General features: G+C 32.3%; 1 protein-coding gene across 14 annotated transcripts in view; it reads left to right on the top strand.

Annotated features, from left to right (window-relative positions):
- Positions 1 to 18,552, top strand: part of HECTD2 (HECT domain E3 ubiquitin protein ligase 2) — a 163,540-nt gene that overhangs the window by 129,397 nt on the left and 15,591 nt on the right. For 4 of the 14 annotated variants that reach the window (XM_077125459.1, XM_077125455.1, XM_077125457.1 and 1 more), the window contains 8 exons: positions 709 to 822; positions 1,226 to 1,374; positions 1,942 to 2,065; positions 4,345 to 4,441; positions 7,454 to 7,561; positions 8,427 to 8,559; positions 9,584 to 9,672; positions 13,069 to 13,227. In XM_077125459.1, the coding sequence (XP_076981574.1) occupies positions 709 to 822; positions 1,226 to 1,374; positions 1,942 to 2,065; positions 4,345 to 4,441; positions 7,454 to 7,561; positions 8,427 to 8,559; positions 9,584 to 9,672; positions 13,069 to 13,227 (973 nt within the window). Of the gene's footprint in view, positions 1 to 708; positions 823 to 1,225; positions 1,375 to 1,941; positions 2,066 to 3,876; positions 4,034 to 4,344; positions 4,442 to 4,951; positions 5,077 to 5,423; positions 6,445 to 7,453; positions 7,562 to 8,426; positions 8,560 to 9,583; positions 9,673 to 13,059; positions 13,228 to 18,552 lie in introns of those variants that run through there. The other 10 variants (XM_077125460.1, XM_077125456.1, XR_013161629.1 and 7 more) reach the window with 10 other exon arrangements.

Below are 18,552 nucleotides of genomic sequence, written 5' to 3'. Positions count from 1 at the left end.
ATATGACCTAGCAATCCCACTTTTAGGCATATACCCAAAAAATCTGAAAGCAGAATAGGTATTTGCATGCTATGTTCATAGCGGCATTATTCATAATTGCCAAAAGATGGAAGTAACCCAAGTGTCTATCAACCGATAAATAGATAAACACAATTTGGTATATACATACAATAGAATATTATTCAGCCATAAAAAAGAATGAAATTCTAATATGTGGTACAACAAGGATGAACCTAGAAGACATTAGGTTGAGTGGTTGTGAAATAAGACACAAAAGGACAAATGTTTTATAATCTCACTCACTGATATAAAGTAATTAGAATAAGAAAACTCAGAGTCAGAATCAAGAATACAGGTTACAAGGGACGGGTTGGGGATAGGGAAGAGAATTGAGAGTTAAGGCTAAAAGGTACAGAGTTTCTATTTGGAGCATGGAAAAGTTGGTAATGGATGGTGGTGGTGATGGTAGCATAACATGCTAAAAAGAAGTCTATTGTAAATGTTCTTTGTTGTCACTACATAGAGAATAATTGAAAATCTGTTTTTAATGTAAGTTATTTTTGCTCTGCAAGCCATTGTTAGAATTTCTATCCACTGCTTTTGCTTTTTATATAGCAATTCCTATCCTCAGTTTTTTATATATCTCAAAGATGGTGATTGGATTTGTTTAGATGTTACTGTTTTGTCTTTTATTTCCTGTTTGTATAGCAATGACTCTCACCATTATTTGCGTAGTGCCTTCTCCTCACCTAAAAAAGTGATCATATACTCACATGGTAAAATGGTGAAATGTGACCCTGCCATACAGCTCGCAAAAAAAAGGTCATCATAAATTTTCATTTTAGCTACCAATATCAATTTTTAAAAGCACAAATTTTTTTTCACAGAACTATGCTATCATTAACAATGACTTTTCTCTATGATTGGTAAATATTAAAAGAGGCAGCATATTCTGAATTTAAATTTAAATGTATTGAAAATCTTAAAATTAGGTATGTTTGATACTAACATATAGAAATTTTAGTGTTTATTTCTTACTTAAAAAACAATATTCAAGGTAAGGATTTTGCATCTTTTCAAATACTGGGTCATTTAAGAAAGATAATTTGGATTAATGTTCTGAAATTTTATTGTGCAGAATGTAGTTTGACACCTAGCAAATATATTGAAAAAATACAAAAATGTCAGTTCTGATTGGTATTAATTTCAAAATCTTTATTACCAGATTATCCCAGAAGAGGTTCAAACAATTGGTAGAGAGATTGCTGCAATTTATTTCTTTACGCCTATTTCCTGCAAAGCCTGAAGAATTTCCACCTATAACAAAGTGTTCCTGGTGGATTCCATCAGCAACTAAAGTATTGGCTTTACTTAGTAGGTTTTTATTATTCTGTATCTTTACTTTTATTCTGTTAAATATTAGGACTATGTCCTTAAGGATCTTAAAGTACTATAAAGGCATTCTTAAACTTCAAACTGCTTCTTTTAAGGAATGTTATAATTATTTTCTATTGTGATAATGGATTTCAGTTAGTTTATAAATATGAAAAAGATTTATGATTCTTATTGGGCAGTATTCCGTGTTAGAACTATCAACTGCATATGATCTAAGTACTGATTCCTTAGAAAACAGGACTTTCATTAATTAATAAGGACCTCTAGGAGAGAATACACTGATGGAAAAGTTATTTTGTGCAGATAGCCATCTGTATACTCCCTTTAATACTATAATCACAACTGTGGGATTTTTTAAAAAGCAGGAAATTGTTGACTATACTTCAACCACAATTTAATTTACATTTTTGTTTGGAGCTACAGTTGTTTTTAATATGGATTTTTAGATAAAGGCTATCTATCTAGTAGACATTAATATGCTTATTTATTATTAGAATGAATTGTGTATTTTGGAAAAGATCATTATGTTAGAATTTATCCTTACAGATACTGCAAACAATTTGGTTCACCTTCCCCTTATTCCTTATACTGATTTTTATAATTTTACATTGGATCATATTGATCTCATGGAAGAATATCATACGTGGCAGAGCTTTGGAAACTCTCACAGGTAAGTCTGAAAGCTCATTTGACTATTCACCTAAATAAAATACCATTCAAAATGTATTTGTTATGTATAAGTAAATTAAAATATACATTTATATTTACATATAAACTTACAGTTTAGATATCAGCATTGAAATATCACATTTCTCAAAGCATTTTCTTTTTCTATTAGCGTTTTTAATTTAATGTGGTAATTTGGTTTTGATTAGTTAATACCATCTTTTCAAGAAGGGGAAAGCTCTAGCTTAGTATGAAGTTTCTTTTATCTTATACTGTGTGCCTTCATCCAGCCAGAGTTCAACCAGCTTTTTCTATGAAGTAATAGATGGTAAATATTTTTAGCTTTGCAATCTATACAGACTCTATTCTGCTATTTTAATGTGAAAGCAGCCTTAGAGAATATGTAAATGGTTATGTATAGCTGTGTTCCAAAACAATGTAATTTACAAAAAGAAGAGGTAGGCCATATTTATCCTTTTGGCCTCTGCCAATGCCTTATCTAGCATATTGACCACATGCACACACACACACACACACACACATACACATTTACTCACTCCCTTTCTCCCCTATTCTTTAGAAAAAAGTGGCTGTCCTTTACATATGCTATAAAAAGAATGGATGTTGGGCGGGCCACAGTGGCATGCCCATGCAAAAAAAAATGGAATGGCTGTTACGGCAAGGAGATTTCAACTACAGATTTATTAATTACCATAACACAGCAAATTTTCAGAACACTTGACCAAATTCTGTAATATACTGCGCCTTATATTCACGTTTCTGGTTTGAATTCATCAGCAAGATGATCGCAAACACAGTTGATTCCCAGGCCATGTGATATCCAGAAAATTACATTTATTCTAAAGGAGGCTAGTCAGTCTGATAGGTATTTCTTGGCAAGATACTTCTCCCATTTTCATTTAATTTTTTTGTTTGAACAAAACCACAAAACAATTCCAAGAATTAATTGTACATATTTCAGAGACAATATCTGTAAATTCAGAGCTTCCTCAAACCAGTGTATCATAGCAGTAGGTGTACCAAGAATGAGTTACACGAGATTTTTGATCCTATGATAAATTCAACTGTTGGACAGCCAGCCTGGACCTGGGAGGGGATCCAGAGCCCACGGGCAAATCACCTCTGTCTATGAGCAGCCTCATCTGTTTATCTCATTGTGTCATACAAAAATCATTTTTCTCTGTGTGCCATGACAAGGAAAATGTTGAGAAGCACTATTTTAATGTACATAATAAGATCAGTATCACACATCCCACTAAGTTCATTTCCAAATTTTTAGTTAGCACTTAGCAACTCAAAATTATTACGTATTAGTACTTAATAACTCCTATCATTCATTATCAGTTTTGAACCAGAGAGAAGACTGTTTGATTTTCACTTCACACTAAAGCGTCTCTTCATTCTTCATAATGGCTTCATTGCACCTAGTGTTCGCACATGCACCACCTAACTATATTTGGATGGATTCCTATTATAACTAAATGGAGTCATTGTAGTCACTTCTGATGGGAATCTAACTCCTGAAGTGTTATTGCAGCCATATTAATCAGAAATAAGTAATTCATAATACATTTGTGTGTGTGTATAGTTGATGGCTTTTGTGCGTAGCATAGAATGAGCTCTGACTCAAGAGAGGTTATTTTCATAACCTTTGATGATAGTGTTTATGTTTTTACAAATACAAACTATTCCATATTGCTGCACCATTTAATTACAATATGAAAGCAACATACTTTTTTCTGACTTTTATTTTATTGGTTTTAAATTTATTACTTTGCTTTTTATCTACTGTAGTTAATGCTAGATTTCCTCATTTCTGAAGCTCATACATCAGAAACAGCCATATAATAGTGAATTCTTCTATTTATTTGAACATATGAGTTTTCTGTCCTAATTCTCCTCCATCAATACTTCTGCCTCCTGGTTCTGGTGTTGGCCATATTCTTCACAGGTAATGATCCACAGGTGACGATACATAAATTGAAGTTACTTAAGTAAACAATATAAGTGATCAGCACACATTTTTGAATATTAGATGTAGCTTCCTTTAAAGAATAAAAGCACTGCACATCTAGCAAAAATATAGGCTTCACAGGGCTGTGGGGATTAAAGGAAATGCTTCACATAAAATCACTTTTTAAATGTTAAAACATAATATAAAAGTAATGTTTTATATTGTTAGAAGGGGTGCCTTAGATTCCCTTAGTATAATTTTGCTAAAAATACACCATTTTGCTTTTTTCTGTTTCACTTGTTGAGCAGGTTTTCCTTCTGTCAGTACCCATTCATTATTTCTATAACTGCAAAAAAAATCATTATTCAAAGAGACTCAGAACAACAGATGATAAGCATCGCAAGGGTAAGCCCACTATGAAAACATTTATATGCCAACTATAATCAGTATAGTAAATAATTTAATAAATAAGTCAAATGTCTTGTGGATTGTTCTAGCATAGTCAGGAAATGTTAAAAGCAAAATTCATATTATATTTTTTAAAATGTGCTTAAAACTGTTCAAGATACTGAAAATAAGATACCCCTCATTACTCTAAATTGACTTCTCCTTATATATATAAATGTAGCAGGAACAGTAAATGTTTCTTATAGATCCAAAATACTGGGAGCTTGTTGTACATCATTTTGTAGAAAGCATATTCCAGCTCCAGATAAACCAGCACACTGATAAGAACTACAAAGGGGTAGGGGATATCCTTAAGAGCAAACCATTCAAATTGCTGAAACATTTTCTGGGTTTTATGAAAATCAAATAGAAACAACCAAGAAATTAGGAGAGTTAACAAAAAGTATATCTCTTAGAGAAATGAAGAATATGCCCAAAGAAGGTGAAAGATGTTTTGTTGGTTCTTAGGAAACCAAAATGCATGGAGGACTATAGAAAATGAGAATAGCAGTCAGGCTGTCTTCAGGCAAATTGTACCTCTGGGCCTGTCCTTACCACCCCCTACCACTTGTGTTTCAGTACCATACAGCACAGTAAGTTATGTACATTATCTGCTAGATATAAGAGTAAGTGAAGTTTTTATTATAGCTCTAGATACTATATTTAAATGTTTAGGTTGCCTCAAATGTTGCTCATGTATTTTGAGCATCTGCATTTTTGACATGATTATCTATTAAAAATTAGAGGGAAGAGTGGCTGTAGCCTTCTTAAAATAAAAAAAAAAAGCATAAAGTAAAAGAAGTAACTTCCATGTCTTGTCCGAGAATATAAATAGAATCCTAAAGCATAATTATAATATTTCAAAATATTACAAAAATTAAGATTTGTTTATCCTTTAGTAATTCTATTCCCAGAAGTTTTTTTTTTTTTTCTGTGACAGAAAGGGACAGAAGATTTGATAAACTGGTGACATCCCAGTATCAGGGAATGTTTAGAAGAAATTGTATTGCCTGTGCCTACAAAGAGAATTCCAAAGCCACTCTACTTCCTGAAGAATGAGCTTAAACAGAATTATTACTTGTTCTTGGATAGATATTGGGTCAAAGGTTAGCCTATACAGTTTAGCAAGTCATTTTGACACCTATTAGTTGCATTTGTACAATTTCATGAGCTTTTTTAGGACTTCTTCATCTTGAGGTAATTTTTTTATATTTGTTAAGAAAAAAATCTAAAGAGCTAGAAATTTATTTAAATTTCTCAGAGCAGTTTTCTATCTGTGCCACTCACTTGTATCAGTAATTTTGCTTCCACTTAAATGAAGTAGAGTAGCAGGTGCAGACTCTGTCACAGGATCTCTCCCGCAGAGCATGGAAACAAATGAGGAGATGTTGATTATTTGAGTGGCATTATCGATTCTGTGGGTTCTTCCCACAGAAACTGTCATACTACTTGGAATTGAAAAGAGAGTCCCCAATCTAAAAATAACTTCATCAGAATGTATCTAAAATTTTAGTGTTTCTGGCTTTTTTTTTTTATTAAAGCTATTTCTAGACTAAAATATGAATTCCTGATGAAAGGAGTAGTCACTAAACCTTGTCTGCCATTAGCATCCTAGTGTAGATTTGCTTACTGGATCTTTCCAGTATGGCACCTCCCCAGCAGCAAGACTGAGAACAGAAGACAGGAAGGGATAGGAAAAAAAGGTCCAGGACACAGGACACTCTCCTGGGTATATAAATCTGTTTGAGCACTAAGGGGAGAGAAAACCAATAGGCTGTATTAAAAAGCCTTTAGAATTGGACATTAGAGAGATGAAGAAGGACCCTGAATTTTAGTGTTTTATTATGTAAGATACAAAGTTATGTAAGTAGCCTTATTAGATGATTTAGGGTATTAAAATTTTACCTATTAAATCAAAATGCTACTTGTATTTAAAGTGTCTTAAATGTTCATCTTTAATCTACACATAATACTTTGCTATCAAAGATTAGGTAGTCTGATAAAGATTAGATTAATTAAATATACAAGCATGTTGGTTTTATATGATGTGTATTTATATATTATAGATATTTTTAAATATGTTGTTCTTTACATACTCCTTGCTTATATTTTGAAAAACATATTTTGAAAATCACCTATATTTCCATCACCCAAGAACAACTACTATTAACAGTCTAGTAAAACTTCTTTATATACTTTCTATATACTTTTTAAAAGACAATATAGTAGAAACAGTATTGTACACAGACTTTTGTTCCCTGCTTTTTTTGATTGAACCTTAAAATTTTCCATGTTATTTACATTATTACATTATTTTATTAACATTATTTTAATAACTGTATTATATTCCATTAGATGGATACATAAGATATTTCTGAAGTTATCTTTTATAGAAATTGTTGTGATGAACATCTCACTACCTAAAACATATTTTGTGTTTAGAATTCCCAGAAGTAATATTACTGGTTATGAACATTGTTAAGGTTTTTGATAAATATTGACATATTACTTTCTAAAAGTAGACTTTACTTTTAGAGTAAATTCAATATCTAAGAAAGCCTAAGCTCAAGTTTACCATCAGAAGTATATACCTTGTTAGTATCCATTTTATGTTTGTATTTATTAAAACAGAAAACTGCTATTTAGGAGATGGGACACATGAGAACTGAAATGCAAAGTTTTTACTGTAGAAGGTGAATTAGTTGTGGTTCTCCATTTTGGACACTGATTGGTTATCATTGCTCCAAAATGAATTAATAATAAGACATTTCCATAAACTTGATATTCCTAAGTCGTGGATTCCTAGGATAAAATTATAGGAACATTCATGTTTGTGTAATTGATTTTATAAAATAGTTTATACAGGAGATAGCACTAATAAAAATATAAATACTTTTTAAATGTTTAAATGTTTTAAATGAAGTCAGTTACATTTTAAGTAAAAGTGGGAATGTTTGCTTTCTCAATTAGCAAAGTCTGGTGGACAAAGTATCTCGAAGACAGAGACCTGATATGAATATGTTATTTCTAAATATGAAAGTAAGGCGGACACATCTGGTTAGCGATTCACTTGATGAGGTATAGATAATTTATTCCAAAATGATATTAATTGGTTAAAGTTTTAAATAAATTCTATAATATGGTTTATTATTACTGAAATCTTAGTAAGTTTTTTCTTTATTTCCATAAGTGTGCCTCCTCATATTTTGATACCATAGTTAAAATCACTTCTGTATTCACAATTAAATCTTAAATTCATTTTTTGTGTGTGTTTATTAACGGTTTGTTGTTAGTTCCTAGAAAAGGATTTGGATATAGACACTAAAACAAATAATTCATGTTTCTAAGTATGTAACCTGTACTATTTGTCATTGGTTAGGTTCATAACAAGTCATTTAAATTTTTCCAGGCCTCAGGTTACTCATCTATAAAATTAGAGGTCTGCTCTAGAGGTTGTATCAGATCAATTCATGTTTGAATGTGTATTGATTGTATATGCATGTATTCTAGAGCTTCCTGCATGTACAGTGCTTCAGCTACATCTTCATGTAACTATTAGAAGATAGTGGCTGAGTTGACTATATCATTTTAAAAGTTTAGTGCTGAAGGGGAGAGTTAAAGAAAAGGAAATGATTTATTTTATACTGTAGTCTACTAAATTAAAGTTGGAAGCATTATGATACCAGAAGACAACAGTCTTGGGCAAGGTATCTAACCTCTTTAATTCTGTTCCCTGATATTAAACAAACATAGTAATACCTAACTCATACAATGTGTGGCAAAATTATGGAAGGGAGGATGACAGGGATAGAGGGTGGAAGGGAGGGAAGGAAGACGTTTGTGATGTGTAAATGAGGACTCCATAACACATTTCCAAATTTAAAGAGTAAATTCCCTTTTTATTTTCCTTTGTTTTCCTCCACTATATAATCTCTTCAATTAGTTAACCCGGAAAAGAGCAGACTTGAAAAAGAAGTTGAAAGTTACATTTGTAGGTGAAGCTGGTTTGGATATGGGTGGTTTGACTAAAGAATGGTTCCTTCTTCTGATTCGTCAAATATTTCATCCAGATTATGGTGAGTACATCTAATTTTTATGAATAGTCTTTCCTCATAATTGTTAGATTCAGTCAGCCTTATTTTTAACCTATGCTATGATTTTGCAAAATTTTTGTCAATAATAGATGTTGAATATTTTTTTAAAGATTATTATTTACATTTTAAAAATTGTTTGACCAAATTGATGGTCTAAATATTAATAACCTTACTGGGAATTTGACACAAAATATTTCAAAATTGAAAGAATACATTTACAAGGAAACATCCATATTTTGCTATATAGTCCAATTTTTGCATGAAAATTTAATTTGTTGAAATAAAGAACATATATAATTTTTAAAAAGCAAACTATAGTTTACACTAATATTTGAAACTTATTGCATTAAATGATGAGTAATTTTAATAAATAAAAATTCATGAATTAATTTTTAAAAATCAAATCTTTAAAATTTTATTTGGCTTTATTTTGTTTAGAGAACCACCTATATAATCCTTAGTATCTGTTCGATAATTTTTCTTCACAGAAGAGTTTTAAGTGTTCTTATTCTTTTTATTTTCTTTATTTGTGTATGTATATATATAATCTTTTGGTAATGGGAAATAGAGAGGCTACGGATAAATTGACATTTCTAGATAATCCTCAAATTAACTTTGATCATAACTTAAAAACTCTAAAATAATAGTGTTATAATACAGAATCAGTTGATTAACTTAGTTTCCATCCTTTAACCTGAATAGGTATGATTCTATGATCACACCTAAATGGTATCATTCAGAATACCAATGAACAATAAAACGCACTTTCACGAGCTCTATATATTTTTATATGTTTTAAAAATATATTTATTTCTAATTTCTGAGATTTTCAATATATAGTCCTAGAAGTAAAGAAACAGAAAATTTTAACATGAACAGAATTCTTTTAACAGAATAATTGCTGAAATATTTTGCTTCTATTAAATGAGATGTCAGGTACATTTTTACCATTGTGATATTTTTATCATTATTATTATCATAATAAAATTATGTTTCTGTTTTTCAGGCATGTTTACATATCACAAGGATTCACACTGCCATTGGTTTAGCAGTTTTAAATGTGATAACTATTCTGAATTTCGATTGGTTGGAATTGTATCCTTTAAACTTTCCACTAGGAGGTGCTAATAGACTAGAGATTAAAATATATAACATTTTAGAAAACTTCTCTTAAGCATTTTTTCCAAATTAAACATCTTTGTAAAATTAACTAATAGATTTTTAGTGATTTTTATTATATGTAATATCACAATTATTAATTAATATGAATTAGTATCTATTCTAAAGGAATGGCTAAATTTGGGATTTTTTTTTCAAAAACTTCATCCCCAAATTAAAATGGTTATTTCTTATTTCACGTATAATCTAAATTATCAACAGTTTCAAACGTTTTGAAAAATCAAATAATCTTTTCTGACCATAATGAACTATTTGTTCCATTAGTTTTTACTTTGTACTTACTTCACTCTATTTACTAAATTGAAATTTTGGAATTTAAATCTATCTCTTTCATATGCCTCCAAAATCTAAGACATAAAGGAGGAAAAATTGAAAATTCAGTGAAATGAAGATATTTAAGCACATGATATTATTTTATAGTGTTTTTAAAATTTATAATTCTGTATGCCATCATCTGATCCTATCAGATATAGAAAGCAACTCTACTTTGAGTGGGAGATTGAACAGCATGCCTTCTAAATTAGCTTTTTTAATTCTAGGTAATATAATTAATTGTCCATGGAAGGAAGGAGGGAAGAACAATTAAATGAGCAAGCATTCTGGATACATGTGTTAAAAAAGGGGAAAACTCCATCTTTAAGTAGCTTCATCCAAAGGGACAGATGACTACTAATGTAGAGTAGTCTGTTCTCAAAATCAAATGACCATATGGGGATTAAGTGCTAAAAAGTTCTGAGAGGAATGGTTTTAGTGTATTCATCCCAAAGGAAGTAGAGATTTTAAAATGTAACAATTATATTTGATTAAAACAGAGCTAGAGAGAGTAAGACATGATAGCCCGGGAGAACAGAAAGAAAAATGACTGGATTGTGCTAGGCCTATTACAGAGCATTAAGTAAGTCCACTTAATTTAAGCAGAGGGCACACTGCGAGTTACAGAAGATACAGTCAGGAAAAAGAAATAAATGACATGTTGTAGAGGTTTTTGAATAGCTGATTTTGTTCCATTTTTTAAAATAAATCCTGAACAATGTATATGAAAATTGAGAGACTTGCCAGATGAAAAGGTATTAAGGAGAAAACTACACATTGAGGTGGTAAAGTTAATTTGAGATTTTGTATATATTATCATGTCTAAGGGTCCAAAGTGCTTAATTCCACAACATAGAGTGCTTAATTCTTAGACTCCTATTCTTACCCTGTTGTCTACAGTAATCATTTGTTGAATGTTTCAACTTCATTGAAAGCCCAAGCCATTGATGATTCTTGCTATACTGTGAACTATTTGAATTTCCTAATGTATAAGTTTGTCATGTTTTACATTCTTATCATAGCTTAGTTTGGATGATATTTTTGTTTTGTAATATTTATAATGGATGTTAATTTCTATTCAGTCATTACCCAAAAGAGTATGCTGAGCATATTTACGTGTTACATATTATGAGTTAAACAGTTAAATCTAAAGTTAAATTTTTATAGCCACACTATCTCATAATTTTTTGTATTTATCTCACAAAGAAATAAACTATAGAACACAATAATAATGCCTAAAAAAGCATACTTCCTAAGAAAAATGTGAGTTTATAGTGAACTGTGATCATGTAAGTAGTTGGGAGATCTAACAAAATTAAAGAGAGCTGAAAATTAAGAAGTAACTGGCAGACCACTGAGAAAGTTTAGTTGATTCATACATATTTCTAGTTTTTAAACTTCATAACCAAAGATTTGTTGATCTAATAGTTATGTCAGTATTGTGCTTCTAACACAATTTTTCTAAATAAGGTCTTGGGGTTTACCAGAGATGTTATAGTAAAACCTGTACTAAGACTTCTAAAATGTTTGAAGATTGCATGAGGAGCTATAATATGACAATTTTTTTAAAAAAATAGAATTACCATCCCCAAAATGGACATTGGAACTCAGAGTAAGTGCAGTATAGTTTAGTTCACAACTTTCAAACTTTTCTCTGTTCCACATGTTACCTCATTGGCTCCAGTAGGAAGATTCCCCCAGAGCCATTCCTGCTTCCATCAAAGCAGATTAATTTAGTGTGAAATGAAATGTTACACTTCTATGTATGGAAGAGTCCTATAGCCAATCCTATGAGCCTATTTCCTCATCTGTAGAAAGCCTATTTTCAGGATGAAATTAAATTAATAAATGACAACATGCTTAGAGCTGGAATCCATTAATAGGTGATCATAAATGATAACTACAATATCATTGTGGTTATCATTGTTATTGCTATTATCATAATAGAACTTAGTTTCCATACCTGTCCCCATGATCATACTGTTCAGTCTCTGTTGCCATGGTTACCTACAACACAGTATATCTATTCCTTAAATGATCAGTCTTCGTTCTGACTTAGAAAATGAAATGTTGGCTGTCTAACTTTTTTTTAAAAATTGTTTTCAGTAGTTTATCCAGTTCATGTTTAGAGTTCCTATAAAATGAATGACTTCCTTAATAACTTGATGAAATAATCTTTATTTGACAGTTTAAATATTATGGAATTAAAAACCCCTCTCTCAGCAAATGGATAAGTTACATTCTGCCATATAACGGTTAAATAAATAAAATTCAATAGGATAAACTTTATAAATATAACATCTATAGCTTTAACATCAATACTTAGAGAAAACACCAAGTAATAAAACCTTTCAAGTATTATTGTAGGAGATTAATAGTCCTACTGGCCATTAGTTTGTATGTGTGTATATTCATATTTTGTATTCCTCTCTCTTTTCTTCAGTCTGTATTTAATTTTAACTTTTTTTTTTTTTTTTTTAACATGGGCAGGCACCGGGAATCGAACCCGGGTCCTCGGACATGGCAGGCAAGCACTCTTACCTGCTGAGCCACTGTGGCCCGCCCTGTATTTAATTTTAAAAGAGCTAAGATGACTATTGCCAAAATCAGTAGTGAGTTCTATTGCATAATTTGTTGCTGCCACTTTAAAATCACCAACATCTTTGCTTAAATTTATAAAATGTTGTTATAGTTGAATAATTTACAAAAATGTCTGAAATTGCTATCTATTATGATCTATTACTATCTACTATGATCTTAGATAAACTTTTCTAACAAAATAAATACCATCAACTGAATTTCTCTTTACATGACTTTTGGTAATCAAGGAATTATGTTATGTAAAGTGAAGAAAAAATAAATGAAAGAGGAAAGGAAGTATGTAGGACAAATTAGTCATTTAAATTTGAAAGAAGAATACAAGAAATAGACTGATGCATCATTCAATACTGATCTGTTGTCATGGATTTTATGTTAATGCTTAACATTTAGTATGCATAGCTTATGGGACTAGCTGTTTATAACAGCATCACCTTGGATATCCGTTTCCCTCCCTGCTGTTACAAGAAATTATTGAGTCCTCCGATCATTCCTAGTGATCAGAATACAACAGTGGGCATCTGCAATGTTACCGTTGATGACTTAAGTCAAATTATGCCTGTAAGTATAAAGTTATTTATTAGCATGTTTTCCCTTAATGTTAAATCATTTCTCTTCTACCTACAGTGTCTCTCTCCTAATGCTATTATTTCCAAATATGGCTTCCCTCCATCTCCTTTTTCATCCAGTTTTCTTCATCTTTGTAGAGACACATCACCTACTTTTCAGCACTCCTAAGCTCTTATAGCATAGAGCATAGAGCACAGGCTGTGAAGTCAGAGAAGTTTGAATTCAGGCCGCCACTTATTAGTTCTATGAAGTTGGATAAATTGTTTTAGCTGTCCAAGCTCTCATTTCTTTAATGTGAACAATGGATAGTAAAACTTATAAATTGGAAAGAGCACATGAGATAATAAAGCACATAGTACTTGAATCACTATGCTAAATGGTGATGGTGGTTGTATTATAATTAGTAGTAGTAGTAATACTTGTATTCAATTGAGAGGTTTTAATGGTAATGAAAGTCAAGTGCCTGGGTATCTATTTGTAGATGCTGCTGCACTGTGGTCAAATAGAAAGGTTTGGATAGAGACCAGAAAATGTACAGGGAGAAATGGATATCACGTTAATCTACAGGGATTAACTGATAGAGTGAAATTTTATATCTCTAATTGTCAACTTGAAAGTCCACTATAAATAACACTAATGTTTATTTAATGTCCATAAATAAAGAATTTGAGGTTGATTTAGATATGAAAAATTGAGGAAATTGGATTGAGGGGAAGATAAGGATTAGAAAGATAAAATTAAGCCTGGGATTAGGTTAATATACTAAATGCATTTTGTAAAGTCATCATTTCCACTTGCCACAAATATGCCTAAACTTTCACAAAAAAAGAAATCAGTCTATTACATGAACCTCAGTGACCCTAAGATAAAAGTGAACAAAAATTGCTCAGGAAAAATAAATGTGACTCATGCTGAGATTCAGAAAAATATCTCCTTAGTAAAATGATACTATGTAATGTCATTAACAATGTCTGCAAAATCAACCCTAAAATAAATATAATGAATAAATTTCACAGGACTGTTTCTATAACATTTCTCAGAACAGGCAAGCTATACAGGCCAGTAAATGCAATTATTTGAGGAACCAAAATAATGTACTATGCAAGTTTCTGATCACTGCCTTTAATTCAAAGTTAACAGTTAATAAAAATGGAGAGTATACACAACTTCTACCAACCCGTTAAAAAATTAATCTTTATACCTGAGTTTGATAACTGTTGGTCAGCAGAGAATACCCAGGTATGTGGAATACCTGGAATGTGGAGATTCTATGTTGCTCATTAAGGGCCTCTCCAAATATCCCTTTGTTTTAATAACCACATGAGTTCAGATGAAAGTTCAGAAGTTTGTCCAGAAGTGTGTCCTGTTAAGAAACCACGCGTACTTCCCGAGGAATTGATATCAGGCTGTTTTAAAAATTGGTTTTAGTCTTTCAATTTAAGAGGTAAATCCACATTTTTATAAGAATGAATTTTTTTTTAAATAAGTGTGACAGGACATCATATAAAATATGTTATATAGAGAATACCAACAGCCATAATTTTCTAATCCTTTTAATTCTTGACGAAGGCAATATTATTAAAATAGGACAAAAAGCATGTAGGAAGTAAGCAAAATGTTCAGTGATGAAGCCCTTAATGTGGTGTAAATAAATGCAATAAATTTCCACGACCTTGTTAATGAATGCTCTACTGTTTTTCTAGAGGGGGTGGGTCATGATATGAAGCATCAGAACTGTCCAGCAAGAAAAAAAAATCTTCATGACTGTCTAAATGTAAAAAAGACACTTGAGTTTTACGGAATCTAAATCAGAGGAAAGGCAAGCATAACCTTGGATCTGTGACTGTAATCTCTTTTCCTTCTCCTTAAATCACTCTCACATACATTCTATTAAATAGCATAGAATCTGGGTGTTCAGTATGTAAAAACAGATATTCTAGGTCTTCCAGGAAGATGGCCAACTAGAGCAGCTCGAGATTAGCCCTGCTCCACAGAAAACTTAGAGAAGAGACAGGAGGGCAACTGAGGTGGCAATTTAGGAGTGTAGCTGACCTGAGAGACCTTCTGCACCACATGTGGCAGCCCTGGTTGCAGAGGCTGAAGAACTGAGAGACAGAAAGCTGAAGCCTGGCGCGGAGGCACGGAGCCAGCGGGAGTGTATGGACAGGAATGCGGGACTAGGAACGGTCCTAGAACCGCGCATGCGTACAGCCCTCAGCCTTTCTCTGCAAAAGTGCTGTCCTGCGCAGCCGGGTCACACCTGCCACCAGTCAATGAAGGCGTAACACCAACCTGCTGCCACAGCTCTATACATGCGCACAAAGGACCCTGTGCCTTAGACCAGTGCATACCAGGGTTATACCCCCCAGACCAGTGCACCTGCACAGCTACATCCTCCTTGGCCACTGGGCACCCACGTTAACAAACATCAGCACAACATCCCCAACCTGTACCTATAACTCCCTGAAACAAATCACTGCACTGAATGTTCCACCCTGTGCCCTGCTCCCTACTGTACAACCGTCCCACAAACACAAGGCCTCAGACTACTAGAAGAAAGCAACTCCCAAAGTAAATCAGTCGAGATATTTACATGCGACGAAGGCAGCAGAAGATCATTAAGCATATCACAATGCAGACAGATATAGCCCTGCCTAATGACCAAATTAAAACACCAGAGGAGACACAGGTGTTGGAACAACTAGTCAAAGATGTTCATACGACTCTACTTAATAAAATAAATGGGAAAGAAATGGCATAAAGGAGATCAAGAAAGACAGTAGAAGAGCACAAAGAGGAATTTGAAAGAATAAATAGGAAAATAGCAGAAGTTACAGAGATTAAAGACTCTGTTGACCAAATAAAAAACATAGTAGAGGCACACAACACCAGAATTGAAGAGACAGAAGAAAGAATAAGTGATATAGAGGACAGGATAATTGACTTCAAAGATTCAAAACAGCAAATGGTAAAAAAGATGGAAAAAATTCAATAGGAACTCAGGGAGATGATAGATGAAACAACACACACAAATATAAGAATCATTGGTGTCCCAGAAGAAGAAGAGAGAAGTAAAGGGTTAGGTGAGTAGTTGAGGATATAATGGGGGAAAACTTCCCAGCCCTTATAAAGGACGTAAATATACAAGTCAAAGAAGCCCAAACAGAATAAACCCAAATAGGCTTTCCCCAAGGCACATACTAATCAGTCTGTCAAATGTTGAAGAAAAGCAGAAAATCCTGAAAGCAGCAAGAGAAAAACAATCTACTACATACAAGGGAAAACAAGTAAGACTGAGTTCAACTAGCATCCTGGAGGCAAGAAAGCAGTGATGTGATATATTCAAGATCCTGAAGGAGAAAGACTTCCAGCCAAGAATTTTGTAACCAGCCAAATTGTCCTTCAAAATTGAGGAAGAGATTAAAGTTTTCACAGACAAAGATGTCCTGAAAGAATCTGTCAACAAGAGACCAGCCCTACAAGAAATACTAAAAGGAGTTTTGCTGACTGAAAAAAAAGGCAGGAGAGGGAGGTCTGGAGGAGAGCACAGAATTGAAGAGTACCGTGAAGGGTAATTTAAAGAATACAAAGAGAAAGAGGGAAAATAATATAGAGATCTGACAAATAAAATAAAACAGATAAGATGGTGGAATCAAGAAAGCCTTTTCAGTAATAGCTTTGAATGTTAGCGGAGTAAATTTATCGATTAAAAGGTACAGATTGGCAGAATGGATTAAGAAATATAATCCGGCTATAGGCTGCTTACAGGAGACTCATTTTAGACACAAGGATACAAATAGATTGAAAGTGAAAGAATGGAAAAAAGATTTCCCATGCAAATTGTAACCAAAAAAAAAGCAGGACTAGCTGTCCTAAAATCAGACAAAATACTTTAATGTAAAGAGACAAAAAAAGGACACTATATGCCAATTAAAGGGTCAGTTCACCAAGAAGATATAATAATCATAAGTGTTTATGCTCCCAATCAAGGAGCTCCAAAGTATATGAGACACACATTGGCAAAACTGAAGGGAGTGATAGATGTTTCAACAATAATAATAATAGGAGACTTCAAAACACCACTCTCCTCTATAGATAGAACAACCGGACAGAAGATCAACAAGGAAATAGAGAAGTTAAACAACTTGATTAATGAATTAGACCTAACAGACATATATAGGTCATTGCACCCCAAAGCACAGAGTTACAAACTGTTGAGCTATGTTCCAGGAACCTAGATTCTTATAGATGACTGTATAAAGATATCATGTTTACAATGTGACTGTGTGATTGTGAAAACCTTGTGTCCAGTATTCCTTATATCCAGGGTATGGACAGATGAGTGAAAAATATGGATAAAAAAATAATGGGGACAAAGGGTAAAATAAATTGGGTAAATGGAAATACTAGTGGTCAATTAGAGAGATGGGTAAGATAAACTGTATGTATGAGTTTTTTCTTTTTACTTCTTTTTTCTGAAGTGATACAAATGTTCTGAAAAATGACCATGATGATGAATACACAGCTATGTGATGATATTGTGAGCCATGTATAGAATGTATGTGTATGAAGATTTCTCAACGAAAAAAGTGAAAAAAAATAATTAAAAAATAAACTGGGATATCATAAGGTGATGAAAAAAATAGTCTATAATTTCGTACCCTTTATTATAGGTTTATGAAATCATAAACAAGTATAACTGTATAGATAAAATTTTAAAGATAGCATACTACAGCAAAAGGACTAAGAATCACACTATAATTAAACAACAACAAAACAAACTCAACAAAAACAGTGGTTTGAAAATACAAAGGGCTAAAAAAGGGCTAAAATCTACTGAATCCCTTTCTGAATTAAACAAGTCTGAAAATATAACTTCATAACCTATATTGATTCTGTGTTTTATTAAAAGCTTAACCTTTTCTTTTTTTTCTGGGAGGGTAGAGAGAGTGCTATAACTGAAATATAGACCCACTTAACATTTATAAACTTTGTGTTTTTATAAAATATAGATCCTACAACATCAGCAGACTTTTAAAACAGTACAAATCAAAAATGAGTGTAGGTGTATCTCATTTTATTGCATTTTTCTTTGTTGTGTTTCACTTTGTTGAACTCTGCAAAAAGCGTGTTTTTTACAATAAGGGTTTATGGCAGCCCTGCATACAGCAAGTCTCTTGGCACCATTTTCCAATAGCATATGCTCACTTCGTGTCACTTTTAGGTCCTTCTCACTACTTCAGACCTTTTCATTATTATTGTATCTGTTATGGTATTCTTTGATCTTTGATATAGCTATTGTAATTGTTTTGGGGT

This window comes from Tamandua tetradactyla, chromosome 13, assembly GCF_023851605.1.
Source record: "Tamandua tetradactyla isolate mTamTet1 chromosome 13, mTamTet1.pri, whole genome shotgun sequence".
In the NCBI taxonomy this organism is placed as follows: domain Eukaryota; kingdom Metazoa; phylum Chordata; class Mammalia; order Pilosa; family Myrmecophagidae; genus Tamandua; species Tamandua tetradactyla.
This window is presented reverse-complemented; position numbering and strand designations above follow the sequence as displayed.